The sequence below is a fragment of the Engystomops pustulosus genome, chromosome 2, assembly GCF_040894005.1.
Source record: "Engystomops pustulosus chromosome 2, aEngPut4.maternal, whole genome shotgun sequence".
Taxonomy (NCBI): Eukaryota; Metazoa; Chordata; class Amphibia; order Anura; family Leptodactylidae; genus Engystomops; species Engystomops pustulosus.
In genome coordinates, this window is record NC_092412.1 from 81308142 (window position 1) to 81332264 (window position 24123).

Below are 24123 nucleotides of genomic sequence, written 5' to 3' on the forward strand. Positions count from 1 at the left end.
AATCTACAAATTTATATGTACATAATTGTTTGAAGAGCACGCCCATCTATATCTATATCTGTATCTGCAGATCCTGACTGGAGGGGTTATACTATTTGTCTTCATTCGTTTTCATGAATATCTTTAATATTCCCGTTTCAGCAAACAAATATTATTGTTTGTATAATGAGAATGCTTTCTGTATCAATTTATCGCGGTTTTTCTAGATCTCTGCTTGCTGTCCTTTCATAGAAAGCTTCCACGGGACATACACTCACCGGCCACTTTATTAGGTACACCATGCTAGTAACGGGTTGGACCCCCTTTTGCCTTCAGAACGGCCTCAATTCTTCGTGGCATAGATTCAACAAGGTGCTGGAAGCATTCCTCAGAGATTTTGGTCCATATTGACATGATGGCATCACACAGTTGCCGCAGATTTGTCGGCTGCACATCCATGATGCGAATCTCCCGTTCCACCACATCCCAAAGATGCTCTATTGGATTGAGATCTGGTGACTGTGGAGGCCATTTGAGTACAGTGACCTCATTGTCATGTTCAAGAAACCAGTCTGAGATGATTCCAGCTTTATGACATGGCGCATTATCCTGCTGAAAGTAGCCATCAGATGTTGGGTACATTGTGGTCATAAAGGGATGGACATGGTCAGCAACAATACTCAGGTAGGCTGTGGCGTTGCAACGATGCTCAATTGGTACCAAGGGGCCCAAAGAGTGCCAAGAAACTATTCCCCACACCATGACACCACCACCACCATCCTGGACCGTTGATACAAGGCAGGATGGATCCATGCTTTCATGTAGTTGACGCCAAATTTTGACCCTACCATCCGAATGTCGCAGCAGAAATAGAGACTCATCAGACCAGGCAACGTTTTTCCAATCTTCTACTGTCCAATTTTGATGAGCTTGTGCAAATTGTAGCCTCAGTTTCCTGTTCTTAGTTGAAAGGAGTGGCACCCGGTGTGGTCTTCTGCTGCTGTAGCCCCTCTGCCTACCTTGGTTGTAACGGGTTGTGATTTGAGTCACTGTTGCCTTTCTATCAGCTCGAACTAGTCTGCCCATTCTCCTCTAACCTCTGGCATCAACAAGGCATTTCCGCCCACAGAACTGCCTCTCACTGGATGTTTTTTCTTTTTCGGACCATTCTCTGTAAACCCTAGAGATGGTTGTGCGTGAAAATCCCACTAGATCAGCAGTTTCTGAAATACTCAGACCAGCCCTTCTGGTACCAACAACCATGCCACGTTCAAAGGCACTCAAATCACCTTTCTTCCCCATACTGATGCTCGGTTTGAACTGCAGGAGATTGTCTTGACCCTGTCTACATGCCTAAATGCACTGAGTTGCTGCCATGTGATTGGCTGATTAGAAATTAAGTGTTAACGAGCAGTTGGACAGGTGTACCTTATAAAGTGGCCAGTGAGTGTAAATCTGACTATGGTCACACAGGTGCACGGCTCGTTATATCACACCGCTCTGATTACTCTCTCTGATACTAACGAGCCGCCCGCCTGTGTGATCATGGTCAGACTTATGTCCACTATAATATGACTGCAAGCAGAGATCCAGAAAACTGATGAATTGATACCGAAAGTATAGTTAAAAAATGTATAATTTTTCATTGTGTAAAAAAATAACATTAATTTGCCGAAATGATGATACCCCTTTAAGATTGGCAGTACAGGGCCATGGTCGGTCTGTAAAAGTGTTCCACTTCGGAAAAATGTACGGCTGACAAGCTAAATTTACACCAGCTTTATCAAATTTTCCTTCAAAAGTCAGACAGAGGTGCTAGATATATGGGTTTCAAGTTATGCCATAGCAGACCCCAGCCAAACTGTCACCAATAGTTGGGCCTGATGTATGTTGGAATGAAGTGGCTACTACATCAGTCTTGCCTGAACACGGCAGCCTATTTTATTTATTTTTAGAATTTCTTTATTGACACATGCATAAAACAGAATTGCATTGCAAATCAAGGAGCATTAGTTGAAGTTCATTCGAGATAGCAATGTACCTCATTATGTAAAGATTTGCCATTTGTGAAGAATTCTGCATGAAAGCAACAACCTTAAAGGAAACCTACCACCACGGACCTACCCATTAAGGTAGATCCAATGGGAGGTGCCCTTTAGTCTCCTTTATCTTTTTTAAACTTTAATTGTGGTAATATGCTAATTTACCAAAGAGGCTACCGGGGCATGAAGTAGTCGGAGCTGAGGCTACAAAGCGCGGCTACTCCACGCCCCAGTAGCCGCCTCGACCCTCCTACCCTACATCTTCATCGCGGAGCTACGAGGAGCTGCGCTCCCTCGTGCACAAAGCTCGCGCTCTGCGCATGCGCAGTAGCTCCGGCTTCGGACCCGGGATAACGTAGCCTCTTAGCTGCGCGCTGAAGATATCTGGGTAGGAGGATCAAGGAGGTTACTGGGGCATGGAGTAGCCGCATTAGCCTCTTTGGTAAATTAGCATATTACCACAATTAAAGATTAAAAAAGAGATACGGGCTATCCTTACATACATTAGAGGCAACTACCACCGGATCTACCTTAATAGGTAGATCCGTGGTGGTAGGTTTCCTTTAAAAACCCCCTTCCCAACTTTAACATTGAACAATAACCATTCTGGTCGAATGTAGTCAGGAGAAAGTAGTCACTAGGGCTAGGCTACACGGCACGGTGCCTTCTTATACCTGCGGATTGAGAAATCCCTACAGCAGCCTATTTTGACACTATCTCTAATATCAAGGGCACTAGTTCTTTATCTTGTACATGGCATGCACACTAGAGATCCGTCAGGTATGTATGTAGCAGAAATGTGACATTCACACCCTGCAGGAAGTAATTGTTATGGAATGAGATGGATGACAAGACATTGTGAATCAGAGTCTTAATGACTTATTTGTGTGTATGGCAACCAGCCACGGTTAGAATACTTAAGCCTCCATTATACATTTAATGCTAATGTTTTGCTTTTGCTGGCAGAAAAAGATCATATGATTGTTTTACTAGAGGGGAACGGCTGGTGTTGTGACTCTGTACCCTTGTCTCACGCACTTGATCATGTCTTTTTTTTTTTCCCCCACCAATGTAAATGCCCAAATATATGTTAAGATGAAAACTATTTCTTGCATGTTCTTTTTGCTGTCATGTGAAGGTAACTAGCACAACGCCTTTCAGGATTAGATAAGAAGTCAATGTAAATAGTTTCACAGTCCACATTCATTTCAATCCTTCCAGTGCCCCACCTTCTTTTGTTATTGTCACAGATTGTTTTACTTTAATAAGGATATTAATAACCAAATTGCGGCTTGTCTCTGACATAATGTATCCAACCTAAGGAAGTTGACTCTCTTCCTGTTATATCCACTTTGACCTTAATTAGTGAAAAGGGAAAAAAAATAGTATTTTAGCTCCTGCTCTACTTAGAATGTCTCATTTTGTTTAATGTGATAGATTTGTCTGCGAATATACAGATCTGTACAGCCTCACCTCCTATGTGCACAATGTGGTATGGCTGCGGAATTAACAAAGCAGTGATTGCCCACCCCATAGAAACCAGATGAACTATGACCGTATGTTACACTTTTATTCCACTTTTTAATGTTACAGGGGGCCCTACTCAACCTTTGCATTGAGCAGTGAAATCTATAGTAAAAAGATCCATGCTGCAGCTCATAAATTATTCTTTGCATTCCCTGAATGGGATTTGGATGAACCCCACTGGCTACGCTGTTACTGTATTATACTCAAGATTTATGGGCATAATATGCATCACGTGCCAATAGGGTGAAAGGTTATATTTTTATTTTTGCAAATCAATTTTTATTAAATTTTCCGTTTTATACAGAAATCATTACAGCTACATCATATTCTGCATTACAACAATGGTCATCGTTGTCATCTCCGTACACCAGAGCCACTGCTCAGTGAAATGATAATACAGGACATAATATAACACAGCAACCTAACAACAACCTTCACGGGAATCATAAGAGAATATGGCGCATATATTCCGGCCACAGCGGTTTCAGGAAAAATCCAGCCGGCTGCGCAAAGCAGGTGTTACTGTGCTTGCGCAGGACTAGCAGACGGCTTGTCTGCAGCACTTGCAGGTGGTACAAAGGAAGAATTTTCATGATGGGGGCGAGCTAGTAGTTTTATCAGTGTAACTGATGTTCTGAAAACCGGTGCCACTGGTCAACATGACATTGGGGACAGTCTACCACAGGCAAATCTGGTGGTTGATGTGATTCAAGTATAATATACTTATATTCAATCAGCATACCTACATCAACAAAAATAATAATTTTGGTTAAAGGCTCATACTGGCCACTTGGGGGTGTAAATCCAGATGGCGCCCAGCGACGGTGCGGTGAGGACACACTTGTGACACTGTACCGTACTGTGTATGGGAAAAAGATAGAGCATGCTCTATCTTTTCCTGTTTTTGCGGATGTACGTCATGCAGTGCTGTGTAGAGCAGAGGGCTGAGCAGCACTCATCCTTCCTCCTCTCCAGCGACGGCCGGGGGAGCATACATTTAGTGTGAAAGTAGCCTAAATATTTATTAATTCAAAAAATATGTTGAAAAATACAAGATTAAAAAGTGCCCCATCTGAAATGGGGCAAATTCCTCTACCTCTATACTTAGAATGGGGACCTTCCCACCAATTGATAGAAAATGATTAATTTTGAGACCGTATTGAAGGTGCATGGAAATTATCTGTGGGGCAGGTCGGACCATGACCCTTTTGTATCAGCCAGCAAAACCATGTGTTTTCCGGAATTCATATGTTTACAGTTATTTATACAGTAAGTTATAATAGTCAAAATTACAAGTTTTTTTATAATGAAAATGGCAATATTTTATGTATTTTAGGAAGTAACTGGTAAAGTGTTTGGGGAGCAGGACTTCCGCTCTGCTCTTGAAAATGGGGTGCTCCTGAGTGAGTAAGTATCCACAGCTTCTACGCTCCTAAGCAGGGTGTGTGTTCTTAATTCCTGCCATAGGTAATAAATTTTGTGATGTAAGAAGCCTTCCCACCAAGCCCTTGAGAAGTATGTAGACAATTTACCTGGACCAGCACACCCAGCAAGCGATGGCAGCGGGATGCCTTTAGCCACACCAATAAAAATAGTCTTATTGAGCTCTATTGCATATACTCGTCTTTTCACTAGTTATTTTACAAAGGTTATGAATATGTAAGCTTGTCATTTTGTTTATTTTGCTGTAAAACATTTCTCCAATAATAATTTAGATTTGTCAGCTTTAATTGACTCGTGAAACTTCCTGATCCCCCTTTTTTATGAGATATTATATTTATTTTATTATATATTAAAAGAACTGTACCATCATAAATCCAGACATTGGGGCTATGGTAATCCTCTTGTATTTGTCATCCATGGCCTCTTTCTTTCTAGGCTCTTCTGTGCTCTGCCTTTTCAGGCTGCTACACTGTCTCACACAGTGGGAGGAGGCACAGTATAGCAGCCTTTTGAAGCGGTAGCATGGGGGGTGGCTCTATTAACACCACCCCTTCCCCCCCCCCCCGGAGCCCCTCTGGCTCATAAGCATAAGCAAGTTGATTTTTAAAAGGAAGGAGGCCATGGATAACAAATATAAGAAGATTACCACAGTTACAGTGCCTGGATCTATGAGTAAGTGCCCCTGGTTTATCATACTTCTTTTTGATGGTAGGTTTCCTTTAGCGCACATAGCATAAGATGGCACACAAGACATGAACAAGCTCCCAAATGAGTTTAATTTATTTTGTTTGTTTTTGTTTCTTTTATTCAGCCTTATCAACAAGATCAAGCCAGGAATAATTAAAAAGATTAACAGACTGTCCACACCTATTGCTGGCTTGGTAAGTATTTTAACATTGCCATGCAGAAGAATGTAAATTGTATTTTATAATGTCAGTTGAATCATGCTCCATATCCCTGATCCTGATTGGAAATATACAGGTAGTGATAAAGAAAGGTCATGTAGAGGCTGTGCATTAGGTTATGCAGATACATTGGAGGTTGATGAAAGCTAAAAAAAGAAAGAAATTGGACCAAGCAAACCACATTTTGCAAACAAAGTTTTCCGAAAAACTGGTTGTTTGCAGTGTCGTGGCCTCAAAGTGAAAGTATGCTCGCACAATTAGGGGGAGAGGTCAGCGGTGATGGTGTTTCATGAAACAGGTGGACATTTTATCCAGGCTCCATTATATTGGCTCATCACGTGAAGAAATCAGAATGACGACAATAAAATACAATTTGTCTTGAGACTTTATAAACTGTGATCCAACCAAACTTAGGGCTTTGAGAGGCTGCAGCCAAGAAACCAGTGTACATCACAAATTCAGTGGTGTCTTCAACTCTAACGGGTCCATTTGGTAAGCTGAGTTTACCTACTGTACTTGGAGCAAGACCTAATGACTAAATGTCGTCGCCTCTTCATAAGATGTAAGATCTCCTCTCCCTTTTTTTCGTATTTTTGATGTAAATTTAAATATAAATTAAAATATGAGGTGCAACATGGTTGCATCTCTTCACTGCAGCATAGGGAACTGGTTTCGCCAAGTGAGAGGCTGTTGACTAGGGTCAGGCCGCCTTGTATGGAGACGTCTATTAAGACATTGTGGGAAATAAGCAAATCTGTTTTCCAGTATGGGACATGGAAAACCATGCCTCATTTTGCTACCTTGAAAAGCAGCCCTTTTAACATCCAGCATGACTTTGAAGAAGCGTAACGACATGATGTGAGAACTCTTACCCTAGTCAATAGCATATCACTCAGCCAAACCAGTTCCCTACACTGTACTGAGGAGAAGCAACCATGTGGAAACAGTGCTGTTTCTTCTGGAATAGACATACTGGTTTGGCTTAATCCCACATCATGTCACTTGGCTTCTTGAAAGTCATGCCTGATGTTAATGGGGCTGCCTTTCAAGGAAAACCTACCGTACTCATCCCTCAAACACAATCTGCTGCAAAGGAAATCTACCAGCATATTAACAATTAATGCTGTTGGGTAGATTCCAGTGTGATTACAGCTCTGGTCTTGTAGTTTGCTTACTTAAATTATATTTTTATGTTAATTAAGCACAAGTGCTTCCAGGGGTGTCGCTCTGTTATTATGCACCCTCAGAAGCACTCCTCCACCGCCTCCCTGCTGCTTCTGATGGAAATCTTGTAGTAGCAGAGCATGGTCTTACTGCTGCCGCAATATTTCTAGCAGACAGCAGTAGGGGGAATGGTAAGGGAGCAGAGAAGCGAGTCACAATTTTTCTTGGGGAGGGGCGTATGATAGCTAGAGTCTAAACTAGGAAGTGCAATTTGTTATGCAGAAAAGAAGTTCCCATACAGCTCTGTAGATGGAAAAATTAAAAAAGTTATGCATTTTTAAAGACTGAGTTAAAAATGGAATTGAAAAAGTTAATTTGTACTTTTGTGTGAAATGTTCCAATATTACTTGTAACATTAATTTAGAGTATGTGCAGTGTGATTCTTGATCTCATTTATGTACCGGGACTAAATAACATTTTGCTGTCTCCATATAAAGTCATGAAGTAAAGCTGGCTGGTGGATTGTTAACAAGCTCTGAAATTGTTACTTTTTTTTACTTTTTTTTTTTTTCCCTGTAGAATATGTTGTCTTCTGTAATTGGTTGTTAACACTAATCTGCCAAGATGTGTATGTAAATGTGTCAGACTCACTCTGCTTATAAACATACCTTTGTTTACCACACATTCTTACAGGATTGTTAACCTGTGGCACAAAATCACAATCATTATTACATCTTTAGGGTTCCCACTCAAAGTACTTTAAGGGGCTCCTGCAGGGGCAGTGTTCTCTTCAAAATATAAGAAAACTTCCTCCTCTAAAATAAAGCTGATGCAAGTCAACCAAAGTAAAATATATGCAAGTTGAAGAACTGACAATATCCTGCAGAGAGCCAAAGATGCAATAAGTAATAGTTAAAAGATTATCAATACATGATAGAGCACAACACTTCTTTCACTAAGCAGTTGTCAGGTACCATGTAAGCATTTGGCTCAGTGTTCCTGATTTTGCTGGAAGATGTACTACAAAATAACTGTAGCAGCTCTCCTGCACTTTTAAAGGGAAGCAGTGTTGTGTAGCAATATAGACATTGAGCCAACTACTTATTTGGGGAATGTATCATGTTGCTGGCAGCGCAAACTGTGCCAGTTATAGTAAAAGGCTCTGGTCCTCCTGCCTGGTGGAACTGGCCTTATATTCCAATGTTTTATATGGTAGCAAAAGAGTGAAGAAATCAGGCAATACCTTTTTGAGGCTAACTAAGTATATTTGATGGTGAAACATGATGTTATGCAGGACAGTAAATTGACACCATTTTATGTTTAATCTACGTTTATTAACAAAAAACAGAATATATAAACATAGTTCTCATAGCATGAAGGGTGGTCTCGCAGGACCCCAGCAGTAAAACATATCCAGCATCATATTGCAGCATAATAACAAGCTGTAGTGTTGCGCTGAGGCAGAGGTCAAAATTATATTCACACCATTTTATACAAACTAGGCAGTTGACATCAAAGAATATAAAAAAAAAAAGCTATAAAGGAAAGCTATCACCACGAATCTACCTATTAAGGTATATCGGGTGATAGGTACCTCTGTTGTGCCCCCCTGTATCTTTTTATAACTTTTATTCCCCTAATATGCTAATTTTCTAAAGAGACTACTGGGGTGTGGAGTAGATGGAGCGGAGTCTACACGGCACGGCTTCTCCATGCCCCAGTAAACTCTTTGATCCTCTACCCAGATATCTTCGGCATGCAGCTACGGAGTTCTGCGCATGCGCTGTAGCTCTGGCTTCGGAGCAGTGACCATGCAGCCTCAGGCCTGCGTTCTCTGAAGATATGCCAGTATGAGGATCAAAGAGGCTACTGGAGCGTGGATTAGCCGCGCCACATAACCTCATCTCCGGCTACTCCATGGCCTAGTAGCCGTTTTAGAATATTGGGGGTATAAAAGTTTGAAATAGATACAGGGCTATCCTCATATACAATAGTCACCTACCACCCAATCTACCTTAATAGATAGATCTGTGGTGGTAGGTTTCCTTTAACACAACAGATTGATAAATACCAGGGACACCTTATTTATGTCAGGATGGTAATAAACAGACTAAAAACCTGTGAGGAGTGACAAGAGAGCCCTGGCTATTATCTGCTTGTGGCCTTAATTGGCAGTCTACGTAAGGAGGACTCTTATTTCCTGACCCTAGTCACAAGCCTCTGACCCAGCCAAACCAGCTCCTTATGCTGTACTGAGGAGACCCAATCAGGTGGAAACATTGCTGTCTAAAGTTCGGAATCTGTTCCTTCTGGAATAGATATACTGGATTGGTTCTAATCCTGCAGCATGTCATAAGGCCTCTTGTAGGTCATGCTTGATGTCAAGGGAGCTGCCTTATAGGGTAGCTAAAAGAGGTGTGGTTTTCCTTATCCCATCTTGGAAAACTTTGCATATTTTCCCACAGTCCCCTTAGTGGAGCATCCATGGCTAGAAGACTCCACATGCCTACATGGTGTCTTTAATTGGCAGTCTTACTTCCCGACCTGTGGCTACCAGGTCAGAGATGGCAGGTCATGAAGCTGGCATCAATGTGAAGACCACTTTGTAAGGTGTTAAATCTATTCACAAATTTATACTCCCATTCTTTCCTTTCCCTCTGTCTTGAAATGTCCCATTAAAATAGTAATCTGCAAATCTTCCATAGTTTGGTCCTCTCTGGAGAAATGTGCAGCCACTTGGAGATCTTTCCTTTCATTTTTAATATCAGATCTGTGTTCATACGCTGATGGAGTCTCTGACCTGTTTCTCCAACATAAAGTCCTTTGGTTGGACACTGCTGACACATAATAAGGTAGACCACATTAGAGGACCTGCAGGAAAAGGTCCCCTTGATCTGATGTACCTGCTGTGATTGAGGTACAGGTACATAGTCATCCGTGTGAATGTGATGACACCTTTTAAACCTGTTTTGCAGGCAGTGTGAGGAGCCATTTTCTGGAGGGCTTCTTGGGGCACTCTGGACGACTTGTTGTTTCAGGTTTGGTGGTTTTCGGAAGGAAAGGAGAGGAGGGACTGCGGATATTTCTTTCAGACTTGTATCTTTATGCAGAATCAATTGGAGTTCCTTGGCAGTATGACTAGAATCTCCAGTTGTGGGATGTAAGTGACTACTAGGGGTTCTCTGGCCTCCTGTTGGGTCTCCTTATATGTGAGTAAAGGGTTTCTGTTGATGGCTGCTGCTTTACTTATTTGGTTGTCGGTCACTTTTGGTCGGTAGCCCAACTGGAGAAATTCGGCCCTGAGCTCCAGGTGTTTTTCCAGGTCTGTCTTATCTGAACAGATACGATTGTAGCGTATAGCCTGGATGTATATGATGGACTGTCTTGTGTGTTTGTGGTGGAAGCTGTTATTTCTCACATAGGCTGTTCTGATTTTTGGTTTGTGGTATATTGTTGTGTTTAAGCGTCTGTCTTTAATTTGTATTGTGGTATCCAGAAAGTGTATCTCCTTATCGGAATAACTTAATTTCAGAATGATAGTGGGGGAAAATTTATTGTAGCCCTCATGGATTTGAAGCAGGGCCTCCTTACCTGCAGTCCAGATGTGTCATCAACGTAATGGATTTAGATCTTGGGTTTTGTGGTGCATGTAGATAAGTAAGCACCTTCCAGTTCATCCATAAAAAGATTAGCATACAATGGTGCACACCGAGAACCTATTGACGTTCCTATACACTGTAGGTACAGATCCTCTCCAAATAAGAAATCGTTGTGGGTGTTCACAAATTGTCTGATCTCTATGACCAGTTCTGTCTGTCTGTATGTTATGTTTATGTGTGCCCGACATGCCGCTATTCCATCTTTGTGGGGAATGTTAGTTATGGTAACTGTCCATGTTGTTAGAATTTGTTTATGAAAATAAATCTAACTTTTAATGCCAGTTTGGGGTATGATTTGTTCTTTGTTTTGCAAATTTAGGCTTTTAGAACCTGAGTATTTGCTACACAGCGCCAAACATAATCTAAAGAGACAGAAATTCAGATTGTTCATTTTATCTCCACATCTTGTAAGGGGGCCAAAATGTTATTCTAGATTCCTGCTGGAAGCAAAGTCGGCGATCAGTGGCTTTCTCACAAAAGGACAGAAAGCTGACACTCCAAAGCTTTCTTTGTTTCCAGCTGTGCAATAATGTACTGTAACTTTACAACTTGTACAAGATACAAGTACAGTCTCCCAAGTGCACCCATTTGGTAAGAAAAAAACCTATTTATTCCATGTCCTATACATAAATAACCTGTTTACTGATCAGTCATAGCGTTAAAGTATAGGTGGAAAACCTTCTTTCTCTTGGGAATCTGCTAAAGCTGTTTTGGGCAGCAAGTGAACAGCCAGTCCTTGATTTTTTTTTTTAATATCTTTGATGCAGAATGTAATAGATTTTTAAAAGGATATGAGCAACTTTGACAGGGGGCAAATTGTGATTTCTAGATGACGCAGTAAGAATATTTCCAAAGTGGTAAGTCTTGTGGGTAAGTCTTGATGCATCCCACTTATGTTTAATCTTGTATCATAAATCATTCATTTAATAGTGACTTCTAGGCAGGACACCTTCAGCATAGCTGTAGTGGGTGTGTGTTACCCGTGTAACATAACTGTCATATCTTTTTCCTAATAAGGATTGCTGTGAGAACTGGAGATTGCATAACACCCTAGACATGTACACATATTTATCTCAATGTGTTGCTAAGAGATTGTATATTGCTGCTACACTAATAAATTCCAAGATTCTTTGACAGGGTGAAATGCGCTCTAAGGTCTACCTTTCTTGTTGATTATTGACTTTTAAAAGAATTTTTTTATTTCCTTTTTGAAAGATTTACTTTTATTCTTTTTCAGAAACTAAAACATATAAGGGGTTGTCCTAGTTTTTTTTTAAAAAAATGTTAAAGGCAAGGAATGTTGGATTACATATATGTGACAATTCATTATATTCAATAAGTACAGAACTGAAATTGATTGCTTTGTGTACACTACTTAAAAGGGTTGTCTAGGAGTAGTAAAATAGAGTCTGCAGCAGTCTTATGAACTCCATGGAGGAATGTATCTTGGCTTTCAAAATCTGGGAGTTACTTTTTTCCCACCTGCGCAAATCTCACACTAATTGGACACGGAGTGGGATGTAAAGCCAGGCGCAGGTTATAGCACATTTCTACACCAGGCCAGAACCTCTTAGTATATTGGACCCATTGTGCACTGGTGGTGGGAGGGGGAATATCATGAAATGTGCACAATTTGGCCATGTTCTTTCTGTGTGGATCATAGAGGCTCAGATTGTTTTATGATTACATTCATGCTTGGAAACCTTTTTACCTCCGTCTTCACAGTATATGTTGCATATTGCAGGAAACACAGGATGCTCCCTCCTGCTGAGTGATGTAAACTGTCAGCAGAGACCATTGGAATCTATGGGTGACAGATGCAATTCCATTGCCTACTTCCCTTGGCCTCCACAGAGTGTAAACTCAGGGAGGTCCTCAGTTACATCATTGGGGGAAACTCCCTGAATATCCACTGCAGCCATTCACAAGCTGCTGCTGCTGCCTATGTAGACTCCTTTCTCCACCTCATATGAGCTAAGTGATATATGCTGCCACGCTCCATTTTACAGATACCTCAGGAGCGACCTAGCTGTACAATGGAGAGATAAAACAAGGTTCGATATAGCCAAAGATGGAATAGTGTACAGCAGAAAAATTTTGGCGTATTTGCCCCTTTTTCAAAAAGAGATAATCCTCCTACAGTACAAATTATCAAGATATATAGACTGGTTTCAGACTTTCATAACTGTTGTCAGTCAATTTTGGACAGTGTTTGCCGCAGTCAATTTTTTTAGGGGCTGTTATGACTAGTAAGACAGGTGTTTGTCAGGGAAATTGGGCATGGGACACAAATGTTTAGGTGCAAAGTTAGACTAGACTTAATCTTAAACTACCCCAGATTTCTCATTCAGCATGAGATTCTTTGATACACTACCAGTTCTTGGTTTTGGTTTTCATAAGTTTTTAATATCATGACTGGCTTGGTATGGCATTTTAGACTGTAAAATGCAATCAAAACACATGAAATACCTTTTTATTTTATTTTTTACATAAATGTTCTAAGATGGTTATTTGTGACTGGAAGCAGGTGCTATTCGACTGTCCACACTGGCAATGATTCAGTGTACTTGGAAGAATTCCCAGGACCACAGATATTGTTCAAGAAGCTGATTCATCCTCTCTAATCTCTTTTTTTAAAAGATGTAAGAGTTTCATTCTTGTACTGGAAGATTACATACAGGAGTATGTGACATCAAATAGTACAATAAGTGACAGCCAGTATTGGTTTAATAAAGATAGACTAACCTTATCTGCTGCTATGAAGAGGTAAGCAGATGCCTGGATGGAGGAGCTGCTGTGGATATTGTGTTCTTAGACTTTACAAAGGCAGTCATAGACGCCTAATAGGTAAAATAAGGTCTATTGGCTTGGAATGAATAGTTTGCAATTAGATTAAAAAATGGCTAGAGGATCGTATCCAGAGGGTTGCGGTCAACGTTTCCTACTCAGAATGGTTACCAGTTAAAAGTGGTATTCTCCAGGGTTTGTGCTTGGCCCGCTATAATTTGGGTGTACTGGTAGATCATAGAATAAATGGCCACATGCAATGTAAATCAGCTGCCGCTACAGCCAGCAAGATCTTGTCATGTATTAAAAGTGGTATGAACTCACAGGATAGGCATGTAGTATTACCAGAGTACAAGGCATGGCTCGGTCACTCCTGGAATATGCCATCCTGTTCTAGGCACCATTCCAGTCCATAAAAGAGATGCCCTAGAGCTGGAGAGGGTACAATGAAGAGCCACAAAAATGTTAATTGATATGGAGGGTCTCAGTTATAAGGAAAAATTTAAACAATATGATTTATTTAGTCTAGAAAAGAAACGACGTGGGCATGATTAATTTATATAAATAAATGAATGGTCCATACAAAAAATATGTTTTTCCGGGTGAAATCAAAAAATAAGACTAGGGGGAACTGTCTCCCTCTGAAGAACACAAGGTGTAAATCTGTGGAATTGCCTGTCTCCGGTCCTAGTCACAGCAGGGACAGCAGAGAACTTCAAGAAGGGTCTACATGCCTTTTTACTTCTAAATAAAATTGATGGTTATGTTCTAAAATAGAATTGTTTCCCTTAAATGCCTTCCTCATCCAATCCTTTCCCTTCCTTGGTTGAACTTGATGGACATTTGTTTTTTAACCGTATTACGTATACAATAAACTGCGGAATTTTTAATTAGTGACCCAAAGTAATACTTCTAAGTACAACTTCAGTTGTTCCAATTTTTAAGAACAGAATAAACCACATCTGCAGCAATGGTCGCAAAACCTTTGGCATTGATGACAGCCTCCATACATTTCTTGTAGCCAACTATAAGCTTTCTACTTTGCCGTTGGGATTTTCTCCTACTTTTCCATTGCAACCATTCCTATGTAATTTTGGATGTGTGTGTTTGGTTATTGTCTTGCTGGAGGACCCATGATATTTGGCTCAAAGAAAGTTTTCTTACACTGGGTAGGACATTTTGCTCTAAAATCTTATGATTCCTGTCATCCGGTCAAACCCTCCAGTACCAGACACAGCAAAGCAACCCCAGAACATTATGGATCATCCACCAAGACTAACTTTTGGCAGGGAGGTTCTTTCTGTCCTCATAACATATTTACAGAAGGGTTGTGGTTTATCAAACAGCTCATAGGCAAAGATCAGTCATTCCTTTTTTTTTTTCCCTCCCATTGGTCTTTGTTAATGATTGTTTTAATTATTGTGTTAGCATTTGCTCTTTTGTCTTTAACACTCAGGTTCCTGTCACACAATAGAGTTTTTAAAAGGAATCAAAACGCACAGGGGTGACCACTGCCGATCACATATGCATTTGAATGTAAACCAATGTGTTCAGCAATCAGCACCCGGTGTCTTGCATTTAGACAGTACAAGACACTGGGTGCCGATAGCATGCATTTGCATTCAAACGCATATGTGATCGGCCCCTGTGTGCTTTGATTCTGTTTCAAAACGGAATCAAAATGCTATTGTGTGACCGCACCCTTAGGCTCCATCACAACCGTAAGGGTGCCAGTAAAAGGGGTGCCCAATGTGCGGCTATATCCTGACCCCCATAGAGGTCTATGCCACTCGGTCACGGTGTGCTTGGCTTTCTATTAGGGGTGAGGGGGAACTCCTAGCTGTGTGGTCGTGTGCATGAAGCTTTAATTTGTGAGTTGTTTTTCCCTCGTGTTAATGCCCCAATGTGATACTGTGGTATCATTATGGGTTTAGGTAGGGCTCACATACTGAGTGCTCTCCACATAGTGCAGGTGCCTGCATATCTTTCTAAAGATATTGAACAGCTACCATGATAGCCAGGAGTCATATACATTGCATTTTCTATTGTAAAAATATAGAAATATACATAACTGACAGGATGTTGATGAATTTGTTTGTGCACCAGAACTTTACCAATTTAGCTAAAAATAACATGGTATAAAGGTTGTGTTTCTTTTCTCCCTCTGTCTATACTAGGAGAATAGTTGCTGCTGTTGGATATTTGTTTTAGTTTTGCACTTTTTCTGGTTCTATTCTAATCTTTTCTAGGTATGTGGTGTGTTCTTCTGTCCCTCTGATTTACTGCTCCCGATATAGACCTCTTGTTCCTTGGTTTAACGCATACACTCTACAAAAAGTGCTTTCTTAAGATGTCATTGAAAGTGACATTTGCTTTGACAGAGTTTTCAGAAAATATGTTAAAGCTTCCTGGTTAAGTGGTAGCTACCCAGTTACTCAGCAAACTCTGATTTTAACACATACTTGCATTCAGCTAATTATTGCTTTCTCCTCTTTTTTTTTTTTTTTTTTTTTTTTTTTTCCTGGTCTGGGATAAATATTCATTATCTGTAGGCCCTGAATTTTATTACGGTAAATAAAAAAATTATAAATTCAAGTATTCAAGAAATACTCATATTTATGCTTCAATATGGAAATATCTGTATTATGTTTTTTTCAAGATGACTTTATAGGTAAAAAAATATACAATGGAACATGCCTGAGCATCTACAGAAGATTCTAGAAATGCTACAATTTTAAGTTATTAGCCTGGTTGAGCAGTACATGCAGCTTATTAATTAACTTTTATTAACTGATTAACTTTTTTCTAGATATAATTTAATTTTTTTTTTTATGCCAATGGCTTTTTATATTTAGAGAAAATCTACCATCAAAATAAAGCATGGTTAAACCAGGGACACCAGGGCGTAGTAAGTGACTGTGGTAATCTTCATTTATTTCTTATCCATGCCCTCCCTCCTTCTAAAATTATGCTTATTAACCTGAGGGTTCTTGTTTACATAGACCCTCAGTGCTGCAGCATCACAGGCTGTTACAATGAGCAGAACATGTCGTGCCCTCCCCCTGATCTCCCCCTCCTTCCTCTGCCTTTGTGTTCTAGTAGCATCAACGAACTGCAGGAGGAGGAGAGATCTGCACTGTTAGGCCCCTTCCACACTTGCATTGCAGATAATGTCAGAGTTTGATCAGGGTGCGATCAGGGTTTTGTCAGTGAAAAACTAACATTTTCCATAAGAGTTCATTCAGTTTTCAGTCAGTTTGTTCAGTGTCTGTTTTTCATGCACATTTTCAATGCAATTTTAATGCAGGACTCAGGACTGAACTGCACTTGCATGTGTCTTAGAGTGCAATGCGATTTTGATGCATCTCCATAGACTTGTATGGTGCATTTTTCACGCGTGTCACTTGCAAAAGTAGACCATGTCGAGATATAAACGCGCGTTAAAAAAATGCAAGTCTGAAAAAGCCCATTGATTATAATGGGTCAAAGTGCAATGCAAGTTCTGCGCGTCAAAAGCACACACAGAACACGCGCGTGAAAACGCAAGTGTGGAAGGGGCCTTAATTGTAACAGCCTGTGAACCTACTGCACTGAGAGACTCTGCAAACGCCCACCAGACCTGTTCAAGCACATAATTATAAAAGTTTATTTTAGAAGGAATAACAAATATAAACAGATTACCCCAGTTGCAGTTTCTGGGTCTATGAGTAAGTGTTTTTCATGCTTTTGTTTGGTTGTAGATTTTCTTTAAAATTTTTCAATGTTCATTACACAGCAATAATAAGATTATTATTCTTTTATTCACTCTTTATTCTTAAGTGAATATTATTTTTTATTTATTACATATTTTGCTTTTTAGAAACAAAAATTGTTTCTGTGCCTTCAAGAGTTTGAAAATTGTACCAATGTATATTACTTTATCTTTTTTTTTTACCTTTTTTTTTGGGTGGTTAAGAAATAAATAAACATCAATTCTTGAATTCTAATTTTTTCTTTAAAGGAAACCTACCACTTGTAGTGGCAGGTTTCCGATAGCAATACCGGGCACCAGCTCAGGGTGAGCTGGTGCCGGAGCTTATTTTAGTTAGTGTTTTAAACCGCGGTATCGCGGTTTAAAACACTTTTTAAACGTTGTAGCCGGCGCAGGCAGGTACGCGCTCGGCGCTTACCGTGCACGCGGCTCTCATTCACTTCCTATGTAGCCGCGTGCACGGTAAGCGCCGAGCGCGTACCTGCCTGCGCCGGCTATAAAGTTTAAAAAGTGTTTTATACCGCGAAACCGCGGTTTAAAACACTAACTAAAATAAGCTCCGGCACCAGCTCACCCTGAGCTGGTGCCCGGTATTGCCATCGGAAACCTGCCACTACAAGTGGTAGGTTTCCTTTAACTTCTTTTACCATGCAGGACACCTAAAGGAACAGTTGTGTAGGCCGATTCATTAAGATGCCCATCATTATTATTGCTGGAGCAAAGCCCACCAGTGCAGCCCCTTCCCTGCAAAACCTACTGGTTGCCACCATCTTGTGGCATTTAGGTGGTTGAAGCCTAGATTGTATTTTCTTTCCAGACTTAAAGAATAAGACCAACTGATCCTTTAGACATGTGAGGTCATTCTCAGGCCTGACTTTTTTTTTTTGAAAAGGAAAAAAGTCTGATCTAAGACCTCTTAGTGACCTCCGTAAAGTCACATATCAGCCTTCAGTAATTGGTAAATAAAGTGGCTTTGTAAAAGATTAGTCTGTCTAAAGTGATCTTTTTTTTTTTTTGGTGTCAATTTTACAGCATTAACTCGATCCTGACCGCCTACTACTTTTTGACGGCCGGTTGTGCAGGTCCATAGTCTGCAGTGACACACACACACACACACACACACACACACACACACACACACACACACACACACACACACACACACACACACACACACACACACACACACACACACACACACACACACTATTAATCAATATTTTCAAATAAACATTTTCCAATAAAATAAAAAAAATCCCTCTCTACACTTTAGAAAACATTGCCATAGTCACTCCATTGGCTGGAAATGACTGTCACACGAAGGAATTAATGTATAATTTTGAATAAATTTGGAAAGCTAAAAACTAAGTTTAGAAGATAAAAGCTACTACACACATACATACATACATACATACATACATACATACATACATACATACATACCAAAAAGTCTTTTTTTTTCATTTTTTTAAATGTATGAAAACATAAAACCTATACAAATTTGGTATCCCCGTAATCGCACCGACCCAAAGAATAAAGTAGACATGTCATTTGGGGTGCACAGTGAAATCCGTAAAATCCAAGCCCACAAGAATACGGCACAAATGCGTTTTTTTACCAATTTCACTGCATTGGGAATTTTTTTCCCGGTACATGGCATGAAATATTAAATACCACCATTTTGAAGTGTAATTTGTTACGCAGAAAATAAGCCATCACACAGCTCTGTACATGGAAAAATAAAAAAGTTACAGATTTTTGAATGTGGGGCGTGAAAAATGAAAACGCAAAATCGAAAAAGGGCCGCGGCGGGAAGGGGTTAACTCGCCACAAAAAAAAAGTAAAAAAAATTAAACTTAAAAAAAGAGTTTTTCGGTAGCAACCAAATAAAAGTGATGGTCCTTTAAACCAAACGGTATGAAAATTCACTAAAAAATGCCTAGTTGTTAAAACCCTGTCATTAAAAGGTTAAATACATATCTGCTCCTTTTCCCTGGCTATAACATGAACACCTCTGTTTACAGCCTTTCTTTTGTATGTGAGCGGCTGATATTTACTTTCATTTCTAGCTGGGAGTTTACATTGCCAGGACTCTTAGGCCTTTGTGTACTCTACTCCTATGCCAGGTAGGCTTCCTTACATAGGCAAAGCAGCATGACAGATGATTAGATTAAACATCCTGTAAAGCAAATGGATTGGGTGGGACCATTTCTTCCATGTGATATTCATGTTATTTGCCTATGGGTTATAGTAGGTGTCAGCACTTTGTGTTTACCATTTGTGAAAAGATAAGTGTGTGGAGGAACTAAGAATTTGGTTGTTTCTGCACCTATGTGTATGTATATGTTGACAGCGGCTTAATTTTTATAAAGTTTTGGCTCCTTTTACTCAGTTTGATTTAAGTTTGCACCTTTTTGATATATTTTGTGAAATATGGTTGACATGTATCAAGATCAGAGTTTTTACAGCAGTCTTTAAATCCCAATAATCAAGTGTAGCATGTGCGCAATTCATTAGTAGGGCACAGGAGTCAATTGTATCGACCAACGTTTACCCTCTTTTTGGGACGTTGTGGTGGCGCTGCAAAATTCACATTTTAGGTATTCTCTATTTTGGACTTCACTTCTGGTTTTGGCTTACAAATACATAAGAAAACTACTAATTAGAATACATGCATTCCCCAACTTAAAAACACCCGACTTACAGACAACTTCTGTGGCCACTTTGACCTTTGGTGATGCTCTTTGGATGCTGGTAATTTACTTAAATTTAGCCCAAGGCTGTAATGGTTAACATAAGAGTAATTTAATGTATATTTTATGTGCTTGTTGCTATGATAATGAAAATCCAATCCCTGGGATGAAAAAAATTATTTTTCTGGAGTTACAATTTACTTTTATTACTATTTAAAATTTGGAGTAGTTGGCCAGGTGGGTGTTGTAGTTGAAAAACAGTATATCTATGAAAACTGACGTTGTGAGTGTTGGTTCAACAAAATCAAGTTCCACAGTGGTGCCATTTAATTACTCAAAGAAAATGCACAGCACAGTTAAATGTAGATAATTTCTGAAACAATTAACTACCGTATTCTTCGGACTATAAGGCGCACTAAAAATCCTTTAATTTTCTCAGAAATCAAATGTGCGCCTTATAGTCCAGTGCGCCTTATATATGAACCGTACTTACAGACAACAGCTGCCTTGAACTGTGCACAGGTCTGCCACCTGCTGGTCATTCATCCTTATAATCAGGTGCGCCTTATAATCCGGTGCGCCTTATATATGGACCTAGACATTTTAGCAGGCATTAATTGATAGTGGGCCCTATACTCCGGTGCGCCTTGTATTCCGAAAAATACTGTAATTATGGAATTATTTAATGGAACCAAGTTAGGGTGGTTTCACATTGGTTTTCTTCACATCTGTGATTTCTCACTGAACCCATTTTGGCTCATGGATACATACAGATTGGTTTTCTCTTCCTGGCTTCAGTGATTTTTCACGGATGTCTTACTGAACCATTCTTTTCAATTTTTTTTTTCCACTGAACAGTTGTTGTCAGTGAACACAAAAAGAACAGGTTCTAATCTTTTCAATTGGCTTTTTAACTGACCAGAATGGGTCATGTAGACATCAATGAAAAATCATTGAAGCCATGAAGAGAAATCCAATCTGTATGTGTCCATAAGACAGAATGGGTTCAGTGGGAAAACACTGACATGAAAAAAAACCACCAATGTGAAACCACCCTAAGGTGTGGGATCATTCCCTATTCAATGTTTATCACATGTATCCTTGTTTCTGCTGCTTATTGCTTGAGAATATCTGATATAAATAAAGTGTTTCCAAGACTGCTCACTGTTTACAGTATTTCGTCACAAAGATCCCTTTCCATTTATAGAACATCTGTATGCAGGTGGTTGGGGCCTAATCTTAAATTGGAGAATGAGAGTAACTTTTATATGCACATTTACTTAGTGTAATTTGTGTATCCAGGATAGTTCTGCACTTTATTGTGCTGTACAGGACAAATATGTTTGAAGATGCTAAATGAATCACTGCACTTTCTGACATCCCCTTAAAGAAATTTAGGCTGGCAGGGGTTGTTCTTGCAGTTCAGCTGTTGGATTGCATGGAGCTTTTTATAGGACTGGCCTCACTTAGCAGAAGCAAGTAGCCTGGAACAGGTGCAGCCACATGAGTAACACACCACTCCTGAATTCTTGTCTCTTTATTTCTTCATGTATCTGTACTGTACTCGATCATAGCTGTGACATTTTTACCTTCTGTCTGCGTGTATTCACATTCTGTCATGATCTTGTTAGGCGGCCAAACCTAGATTCCAGGTGCAGTGTCCCAGCCATTCTGTGTTCTATAGAAACAGCATGTCCCTCCTCTTTCTCCTCACCCTCCTATGCCGGCAGTGGCAGTAGTTTCTGGGTGGGTCAATGTCATTAGCTGCAGTTATTTTTAAAGTCCCAAGAGGTGAGGTTTGTCGTGCAAAGCCAGAAAGAGGGCGTTTGTTTGTAGATCTGACATCAAAGTGTACTTTTGTGATTACTGACTGCAGCAGGTAATCTTTGCAGCGTCACTCATCCCCACATCGTAGAGACAGCCTCCTGTTATTCATGAAATATTATTACAATCCATCTTCCAGACCTGCTGCCTTTTCTCTATATGTCTGGTGATTCTTGTGGACTTTGGAGTTTTGGACTTGGATAAGCAGTTTTGATTTGTGACCGCTCAGCTAAGCAATCATTTTTCCACTTGCCTTTTCAGGATAATATTAATGTTTTCTTGCGGGCGTGCGAGAAACTTGGACTGAAAGAAGCTCAACTTTTTCACCCTGGGGATCTTCAGGACTTATCAAATCGTGTCACTGTCAAGTAAGTTACGTTCTCTCTTATCAACACATTGCCTTTCTTGTGAGGTGCAAGTGACAGAGCTGTAAATTGCTAGTCACAGAATAAATACGCTTTACTAATGCTGTCTCTAATTGTTTAGCCACATAGTAAAGCAGGAAAGCTTGTCTGACCTGTATTCCATGAATTTTTTGCATATCCATGCTTGCTGGGTAAACCAGTACAGATTTGCTCTGCAAAGGTTTTAACTTTCTAGCACTTGGAGCACAACACTTTACCTGTCCACTTTATGTAAGTACCTATATCATAAGGTGATTGGACAGTAGTGGGTGCACTCATTTCATATCTGTGGGCCCCCAAATAAGCAACTGCAGAACTGGGAGGCAAAGCAACTCATGCAGTTGTGAACCCTTAGGTGCAGGTCTGAAAGTGATTCTAGAACATAAATGTGGAACGGCAGCATGCATGTCGTGTTTTATATGGAAATCTATAAAGACCTGTGTACATGCAGAGTTTTCACCCTTCATAGTATTCAGCAGCACATTTGCAAATCTGTGCCTGTATGGTCACAAATGCCCAAAGTGCATGTCCAAACAGAGAAATTGTCACTGTTGAATATTTCACTGCAAAATCTGTGTCCTGTTGTTTTTAACTGGGATCTGTGGTGCTTGTCGTACAGTTGCGCACAGCGTTTAACGCACTGTATATCCGTATTACGTCGGCAGTATCTGTGTGCACCTCTCCAGGACCTCAAACTGCAAACTCGTGGTCATAGATTTATAGCATTGATAAATTGCCATGTATTTTTTTTTCCTAGTTTCATTTTTACTATGCAATATAGAGGGCACCAACACTCAGTCCCCGTGTCTGTTTAGAGGTGGGCATTATTGGTTGTGATCTATAGGTTGCCCTGTAATTGAGTGTGTACATACTGTAGGTTAGAGTATATGCATTAAGTTAATCAAGTATACTGTATACATGTAGCTATAGCCTGCAAATGATATTCCATAGTTAAAAAACGATGAAGCAGCACTCTTAGAAAAGGTGTATTTTAAACCACCACTGTTCAAGCAACGTTCCACCTTCTCAATGAAGGCATTTTCAGTGTGTGTACAGCAGTGAATTGCGTAGTATAATGATAACAAATGTGAAAATAGGGATAAACCAAGCGTCTCATTTATGCGTACTCCAATTTTTACTAGATTCCAATAGTTTATATGAAAGAAGAAAGCACTAGATATACTTCATAGCATTGGGCAGTATTGTGAGGCAAAGCATGGAACAGCGCTGTTTAATGCTGACATTGTGTGTTTGCAGGACTTGAAATAGAAAGTTTCTGCCTTACCTGTTTTTATAGCAGACTATAATTATAATTCTCAGGAGAACTGCATGTTTTGGCAGGTTACATAATAGGTATCAGCTATAGTAATTGTAAAGAGGACATGTTCTACAGAGACTGTTGAAAAACATCTTTATTTATTACTACCGGTAACCTAAAAAGTCTGTTTCTACATTTTCTCTAAACTTCATTTTTCATCTGTCAGTTGAAGACGGACAGAATTTGCTTACTAGGGCATATTTCTAATAGATAATCAGCAAATTCTAGTATATGGTTAGGCGGGTCCAAATGTTGTAGATACTACTTGGAGGTAGCCCTTGGTATAAGATTAATATAGAAGTGCAGCCTAGAATTTCATTGGAGACCTTGGTTCTGTTAGACTATTTAACTAAATATAACTTGAAAGTTCAATACACTGCTTATACAGACAGTCCTCGGGTTACATGCAAGATAGGGACTGTAGGTTTGTTCTTAAGTTGAATTTGTATGCAAGTCGGAACTGTATATTTTATCATTGTAACCCCAGCCAGAACTTTTTTGGTCTCTGTAACAATTGGATTTTAAAAATGTTGGATTGTCATAAGAATCAGGATTAACACTAAAGCTTCATTACAGACACCTGTGATACCTTTTACAGCTGATCATTGTAGCCTAGGACTAAAGTAG

At 39.8% G+C, this 24123-nt stretch overlaps 1 protein-coding gene across 12 annotated transcripts in view; it reads left to right on the top strand.

Annotated features, from left to right (window-relative positions):
• The window catches only part of LMO7 (LIM domain 7), a 110424-nt gene that overhangs the window by 26739 nt on the left and 59562 nt on the right, over positions 1 to 24123 (top strand). For all 12 annotated transcript variants that reach the window (XM_072135362.1, XM_072135355.1, XM_072135357.1 and 9 more), the window contains exons 3-5: positions 4885 to 4955; positions 5803 to 5872; positions 22036 to 22142. In XM_072135362.1, coding sequence (XP_071991463.1) covers positions 4885 to 4955; positions 5803 to 5872; positions 22036 to 22142 — 248 coding nt within the window. The remainder of the gene's footprint in view (positions 1 to 4884; positions 4956 to 5802; positions 5873 to 22035; positions 22143 to 24123) is intronic.